This window comes from Mesitornis unicolor, unplaced genomic scaffold (genome assembly GCF_000695765.1).
Source record: "Mesitornis unicolor isolate BGI_N332 unplaced genomic scaffold, ASM69576v1 scaffold28657, whole genome shotgun sequence".
Classification (NCBI taxonomy): domain Eukaryota; kingdom Metazoa; phylum Chordata; class Aves; order Mesitornithiformes; family Mesitornithidae; genus Mesitornis; species Mesitornis unicolor.
In genome coordinates, this window is record NW_010196439.1 from 6,684 (window position 1) to 14,280 (window position 7,597).

Below are 7,597 nucleotides of genomic sequence, written 5' to 3' on the forward strand. Positions count from 1 at the left end.
TGGCCTCCTTTGCCACCTGGGCACTGCTGGCTCCTGGTGCTTCTCTGCTCAACTTCAACCACGTTCACCTGTACAAAACTCTCTAATCCTCTGTCTTTTCCAAGTCCAGGCCTCCTGTATTTTAGCAGGTATGTATTTTTAAGTCATGCACTTGCCAGCATGAGGGGTGCCCTCATTCCTGGGGATCCATTGGGAAAGGGCAGTGTCAGGAGGAAGGAGCCAGGCTCTGCTCTGGGATGGCCAATGCCAGGACAAGGGGCAATGGTCCCAAGCTGGAGCACAGGAGGTTCAAGCTGAAGATGAGGCCAAAGTTTGTGAGTGTGAGGGTTCTGGAGCATGGCCCAGGCTGCCCAGAGAGGTTGTGGAGTCTCCTTGTGTGGAGACACCCAAAGCCCTGGCCGTGTTCCTGTGTGACTGCTCTGGTGATCCTGCTGTGGGGAGGTTGCACTGGGGGAGCTTTCCAGGTCCCTTCCAGCTCCTGGCATGCTGGGAATCCCTGATGAGTTCATTAAAAAAAAATAATAAAATCCTAATCTTAGCAATTATGAAAAAAACTGATGCATAAGCAGAGACAACTAATTTATTCAAGTGCACACGTACCCCAAATCTATATAGTTCTATCATCAACTCCTCTTAACAGTTTTTAAAACAACATGTGTCTTACCTCCTGGTCATCAGTATTACTCGAACACCGAAGCAGCGTAGCCCACCCTTTGGGATGCAGCTGTAGCGATGTGATGCAGTTGCCTCTATCTCTTTCTCCAGGAACCTCTGGTGTTAAGACCTCCAAACTATTTCTCGGTGACCCACCTAGAAGGGGAAGTCAGCCGTAAGTTTCAGTGAAGTCTGTGCACTGATCCTCCGCGCTCTCATCAGCCTGCTGCTGAAAACAGGTCAGACATGCAATGCTTGAGCCTGCTCGGAGAGACTGCACCTTTACCCAGGGGGAACTCAGAAGAGAGGTTACACAAACGACTGAAGCCAATGCCAACGGGCTCAGTCTTGATTTCAAATAGCTGCTGTTCTGAAATGTGCCTTCCAAGACCTGCATTAAACCACTTCATACTGTAAACTAAGTCAGAGCTAACAGGCCACATATACAACTCTTCATTATCATTAAAACAAAGCCTAGAGAATGTGGGTTTTTTGAGAGAACTACTGGTTCTTAAACTTGCGCGGTGTCCTTCCCAAATTCCTTCCAAAGCCTTATTTTAAATTGCATGTGATTCACAAAGGATTTAACGATTTGCCAAGTCCACACCAAGTCCCTGAAAGTGCCTCCGGGATTCAAAGGGATCCTGCTAATGTCAGGATCATCAGTTTCCATAGCTCTGCAGTCAGGTAGGACTTGGTTTGTAATCAGAATTTCACAGTTCTGTCCACACTTAAGGTCTATTTGCAAACTTCTGTTCCATGCTATCGACCCCACATGGAGGAACTGCGGATATGTACACCCATCATGAAGGGAACAATAAAGCCAAACATAGCCGTGTTCTGCTTTCTTCTTCCCCTCCTTTTCCTCTTAAAGATCACTCACACAAACTGAGGAAAAAACGCAAGGAAAATGGAGAACCTGTATATAACAACAATAACGTACTCATAAAATAAAGATCTTGTTGCTGTTACCAGACTTCTTGTAAAAAATTCTGATGAGATCCCCAGATTTTGGCACACAGTGATGTTTTACTGGTCTAACGGAAGTCGTAGCAACGTTATTCTTTCAAAAGTCAGAGGCAAAAATTCAGTTCTTCGCTGTTACACCCCAGCCTATTCTGGATACAACGACCAAAAGTCCACAGTTTTTCATTTAGAATCTTTCCTACCTTCTCGCTGGGAGGACCGTGACATGTGTTTCTCAGACAGCGGACACGAATCATACTGGTGACACGGCGAACTGAAAGTCCGAGGACCGGAGGAACCCGATGACGTTATGTCTGCAAACAGCACCAGCCCCATGAACAGGACAGCCAAGCGCAGCCCGCGTCCCTCCCGCACCCCCTCGGACATGTCAGGTACAGGGCAACCCACCCCGTTACAGCAGCCTGCAAGTACCATTCTGCTTGTGCCTCCCACAGAGAACCAGCCAACACAACAAACTCTACTGGGAGTGAGAGGAAAGCTGCCCGCCTGCCTTCACAGGCACTGTCACTGCCAGGAGCCGGGGCATGGATTTTTCCCCAGGCCACTCCCGTTGTATCTGTACATCCTAAATGTCTGTCGCTGTTTAGCTCTGTGTCTGCAAAAAGCAGGAGAAAGCAGGCAGTAAAACCCCAGAGCTCGCAGTTCTTCCAGGTCTACAGCCCCTGTCAGCAGCTGCTGCAGCTCACACCCATCAGCCCACTCAACTGGGCTCAGGTTCTCGTTACAGGTCCAAGGACAGCAGGCAGGTAAAGCCAGAGACTGCCAGCCTGAAGTGACAGCATTCGACAGGCACTTCATCCTGCAGTGCTGGTCTTGATACCAGAGATCACCTCGGACAGGTCAGAACACATCGCTCGGCAGCACAGACCCGTGTGACCCTGGACAGCAGAGCAGCTACCATGCTGAAACGCTCCCGACTCCCCCTCTGCCTTCTTTTGCCAGCCAAGAGCATCCCATAGAACACCTCTAACAAAGAAACTGCCAGGCTATTCCACAAGCATTCACCTGAACTTGACGTAGTCCTCCTGGCTCTTAAAATTGGGTAGCTGCCAACCTCTAAAGACTTGTTTAGGTCCAGATCGTGCAAAATCAGAAGATATCCAGAGGAGGTGGAGATCAACATTTTGGAACAGTCTGGCGTCAGCCTCATTCGCATAAGGAAACGGGTGTGAAAAAACTTCTTGTGGGGACATCCATCTTCCGTGCACCTGGGTGGCGAAAGAAGCACAAGAAATGTCTGCAGTCAACTTTGACCCAAGTCCCTAATAACGTCCAGAAGAGTCCAAACCGTGCTAAGCATCCTTGTTCATCCTAGAACTTCGAGCACGGTCTTTATCCCATTAAATCAGATTTTGATCAAGTGGCAGCAGTCACATCTTCATACTACCACAGTAATGAAGGTGGGACTTTTACAAAGAGGAAAAACTACATTTTGGCATGTCAGCAAGAAAAGCTCTCTTTCCAGCTTCTGGACTAAAACCGTTACAAAGGTGATTCAATGATAAGGGCTATAAACTAATTAAGAATGCATTATAGCACCATTCAAGCAGGTTTTTCCATCTTGCACAGAAGAACCTGACCCTGGCGTGTTCTGGAAACGCACCGGCACGGCCACGTACCGGTTTGTGTCCCAGATGATGACGTTTCCGTCGAACCCCGACGTCACGAGTAACCTGGTGTTGGTGTCGTACTCGATGTTCTTGACCCAGCTGGTGTGACCGTGCAAGGTGCACACTTTTGTGTTCAGCTTTCTCAGATCCCAAAGTGCTATGGTGGTGTCATCGGAGCAAGTGGCAAACAGTCGATTATCCAGAAACCTGGGAACGGGAGAGAAACACTGTGGCTGCTCAGTGCCTTCTCTAACTTAAATATGCTTAAGCAGGAATATAAGCTAACACAGAAATAAATAAATAGAGTAGCCACACCAAAAAAAAATCACATAGAGCAGAATATTTGCCAGTGAACCAGTTCCATTTAAAACCAGTCCTGCTGGGAATGAATCCCCAGCACACCTGCAGTAGCAAAGCAGTAAACCTGTAGTAGCATAGGTGTTTTTTGTAGTGACTCACGTAAAGATCACACAGCCACCAAACCACCGGTGGGACAAGTGCTCGCACAGAACCCCCGTGGTAACCCAGTCACCCTCTGGGCAATGCTCAGCCTCACACTGACCAAGTCTTTGTAAGACACAGATGTCCAAGGGCTGATCAGCTGCTGGACCACTGGCAAGATACTCCCACTGACTTGTTTTGCATTTATGGTTTTCATCTCCCCTATTTTTGCCAGATCCTTTTGCTACCACGGAGAGGCAGCAGCAGAATACAGAGCAGTTCTGGCTTCATTTCACGGACTCACAGCCTGGTTTGGGTTGAAGGGACCTCACAGCCCCCCAGTCCAGCCCCCGTGGGCAGGGACACCTCCACCAGCCCAGGCTGCTCCAACCTGGCCTTGGGCACTGCCAGGCTACACAAGAACCTATCGGCTCATGATTGACTAAACCCATGCCAGTTCTGTTCTTGACTCTCTCCATTTCTACACACATACCCACTCATTCTGTAAATCTTCCTCTCTTCCCCACTGCAGACACAAGCTCCCTGCGCTCAAAAACCAAACCAAACAACTTCTTTGTTTAACGGCTGCAAGAGCAGCCAGCCCACTGCTCTGTATTTCACAGGCATTTGCAGACCCGCGGTTCACTTTCATGCAGCAGTGAGCCCGTATCACGCACGCAGCGCTCCGTACGCTGCGCCTGTGCTGCGCTTGGCAGGCCTGGGCCCCTGCTTCCTTAACAGGCTCACGCCGATGTCGCACTGGGAGAAGATGAGAAAGTGGAAAAGAATATGGGTCTCACTGGTTGGATTACAGCACTGATCAGCTTAAGTACTCAGCCTGTCCGAATGGGAACTCTTTACCATGATAATCTCCGGCCTTCAGCCAAAATTCAGTGCATGCATCGCTCTGGCTTGAAGCAGCATGAGGCAGCTCGGGCACCTTCAATAGATTACAGAAGGAAAGAATATCTGGTGTAAAGATATTCCAGACAGAAGGGCTGGAATCAGCACTAAAAGGGTGTAGTGAGGCAATAAACTGAACAAATCCAGTCTAGAGGTCACTGAAGCAAATGCAAGACTGTTCAGAAACACCAAGTGAAGACAAGACTTTGGAAGCACACTTGGGGAAGTTACTTGGCTCACTGAGAAAAGCCTCCGGATAAAGTGACTTTGTTTGCATCACACAGATCAAAGTTTATCATATTGCACTCCCATTGCAATTTACGCCTGCCCTTACTTTTAGAAGGGTAAAATACACTGGTTTACGCTTGGACTTCACACCTGATGAAGGCATTTGGGAAAAAATGCCCTACTTGATGTAAAAGGGAAAACAAAGCCCACCCAAAAAAACACCAGAAGCAGCTGCACACCAATACCAAGGCAAAAACAGTCGGCACAAGTAACCCCTAGAAACAGCATTTTATCTTTTAGACTTGAAACCAGGGCACATCACGTAAAAACGGCAACAACCCCAATGCAAAATAACCAAACATAATGGGAAGAATCCAACATTTCGGGTTTTCAGGGTGAAATCAAAGCAGAGCAAATCTCTTGCCTGCACAAGTCCATTATTTGCCTTTATCTTGGGTGCCACAGGATCCCTGCTTCACCCACCACTGCAGGTTTCAGAAGAAATTCAAGGGCATCGGATCCATTTCGTCCGGGTAACGACCACGCAGACTACGACTCACGTGGAAAACGGGTAAGTGAAGGTGCAAGTGAGTCGGGCACAGAACACTGACTGACAGAGAAAGCCAACGGAGATTGATTGTTCCTTGTCTTCCTTAAGAAAGTGAGGAGACGAGATGGCTTCAAACTACGCCAGCAAGTTTTGAAGACGCTGTTAAAGACTCCTTGAGGCACATTCGCACCATGGAGCTCTGCCATGGGAGAGTTTTAAGTAAGGTCTAAACCTGACCAAATTCAGGTGGAAATAAATGCCTGCTTCAGATAGGCGCACACATCCCCCACTGCTGGGAGAGGACCACTGCACACCTCTGTTCACATGAACCCCTCAGGAACCTGCTGCAGGGCACAGCGGCAACAGCGTTTACTTCTGCTGCTTGCCACAAGGAACTTCTGCAGCGCCGCAGCGCCCAGCGTCCTGCTCAGTGAGCAGAAACAATACCCCAGGCGCTGCTGCACTAACCACGAGGTACAGAACATCGTCACGTTCCTTGTAACCGACTCTGACAACAAACAAATGGGGGCGTGCAGGAAAACACAGGAAAATACGCCAACACCAAGACAAAATAGAGCTTTATAAAGCATTTCAAAGGGAAGCAGTGTTGCTAGGAAGGACTTCAGTCAGGTGGCGAACAGCAGATCCGAGAGATCCCTGCTTAGAGGTAGCACCAGTATCTGTATGTATGTCAAACTACAGAGAGGAAAGCCATTTAAGGACCAAGAACAGGCTTGCAAAACCTCACAGATGCCTGAAGGGGCGAGGAAGGAGATCCTCTGGGCAGCAGAAAAGAGACCAGCGCAGCCGAACGCAGGACGCAAGGAGCCTGCAACGGAGCCCAGCAAGGGCAGTGTGGACGTCGGGGTCAGGAGCCGAGTGAGGGACGTATACAAACCAAAATAAATCCCTTTCGCCTTTGCCCTCCGGTACCTCGATAGCACGGTGTTATTTCTCGCCTGGCGTGTTTAAAGGACAGCCACCGTCAGGCAGGACATGCGAAAAGCTGTGCTGCCCTAGGGAAAAGCCTGCTCCCAACAGCCACTCTTCCTTGTGTCACCGGGCCCCAGCGCTCACCTCAGCTTTTCCAAAAGGAACCCAACCGATGTGAAACCTCAGCCTCTTCTGGAAAGGACGGGCAGCTTGTGAGAAGTGCCAGTTTGGCAGAGGAACGTGTGAAGGCACCGGCACCACACACTTCGTTCAGGTCTTCTGAGGGGAAATGCTGAGACTGGTTCTACAGGGGGTTTATTTTTGGAGGGGGGGCGGTTTGGGCTTAGTTTCTGAGTTTTGTTTTGGTTTCTTTTGGGGTTTTTTGGGGGATTCTGAGTGAAGAGAGACTGCGATATCCTCCACAAGGTTAAAAACTGTCTTAAGTTCACTTGTCAAAGTCTAACCTCAGACCCAGAACAGCCAAAAATAACAGAAGTTATATGTATATGTACATGACAAAAGTGCTGATGATTTAGGTTTCCGCACTTGCTATTTCCCCACTGCATCCTGAGAAAGAGTCGACGGATTTAAATTATGAAGACCGAGTTTAAGTTAAACTGTGGAAGCCATTCCACCTTCCCAGCACTTCCACATCATCCTCGTCTTTAAAGCAGCAAACCTCTCCATGGAAATTTCTATGCCACTACGGCAATTACTCTTACTATTCAAAACACCACCCACATTCACATAAAAATCTGATCTGGCTTCGGGATCGGACCTGCACATCAAACATAAATCACACGTCCCTGTTACGCTCCGCTGTGCCGCGCTCACTCGGGGCACCCCAAAGGCAACAAAGCCCAGCGCTCTTCCCCTCCCAAAACTGCAGCTCCTCCACCCACAAAGCCGCCTGCAGCATCAGGTACCACCACCACCGCTCTCCCAATCCTCCTCTCCCCCTTTCCAGCGTTTCCCCACCTCCAAAGAGGGGGAAAACAGCACAAAGCGATCGCAGCCTCCACGAAACCCACGCACACAGGACAGCACCCAACGCAAACCGAACACAGCAAAAATATTCCTTCTGACCCACCTGATGTTATTGACGCAGTCTTCATGAGCTTCAGAGAGGGTTTTGATGTGCTTTGAAGATATGGGGTCAAAAAGCAGTACTTCAGTCTGTTCGCAAGCTACAGTCAGCACTGACCTGCAGGGGAGCAGAGCAAAGCAAAGCAGAAATGCGTGAATTCACAGAACCACAGCGTCCCAGGATGTCAGGAGTGGGAAGGGCCCT

General features: G+C 49.1%; 1 protein-coding gene across 1 annotated transcript in view; it reads right to left on the bottom strand.

Annotated features, from left to right (window-relative positions):
• Nucleotides 1-7,510, bottom strand: part of DCAF10 (DDB1 and CUL4 associated factor 10) — a gene marked incomplete at its 5' end in the record, with an annotated part of 10,169 nt that extends 2,659 nt beyond the window's left edge. The window contains 5 exons of the mRNA XM_010188476.1: nucleotides 665-810; nucleotides 1,824-1,934; nucleotides 2,647-2,849; nucleotides 3,261-3,458; nucleotides 7,397-7,510. Of these exons, the coding sequence (XP_010186778.1) occupies nucleotides 665-810; nucleotides 1,824-1,934; nucleotides 2,647-2,849; nucleotides 3,261-3,458; nucleotides 7,397-7,510 (772 nt within the window). The remainder of the gene's footprint in view (nucleotides 1-664; nucleotides 811-1,823; nucleotides 1,935-2,646; nucleotides 2,850-3,260; nucleotides 3,459-7,396) is intronic.
• Between the last annotated feature and the right edge of the window lie 87 nt (nucleotides 7,511-7,597).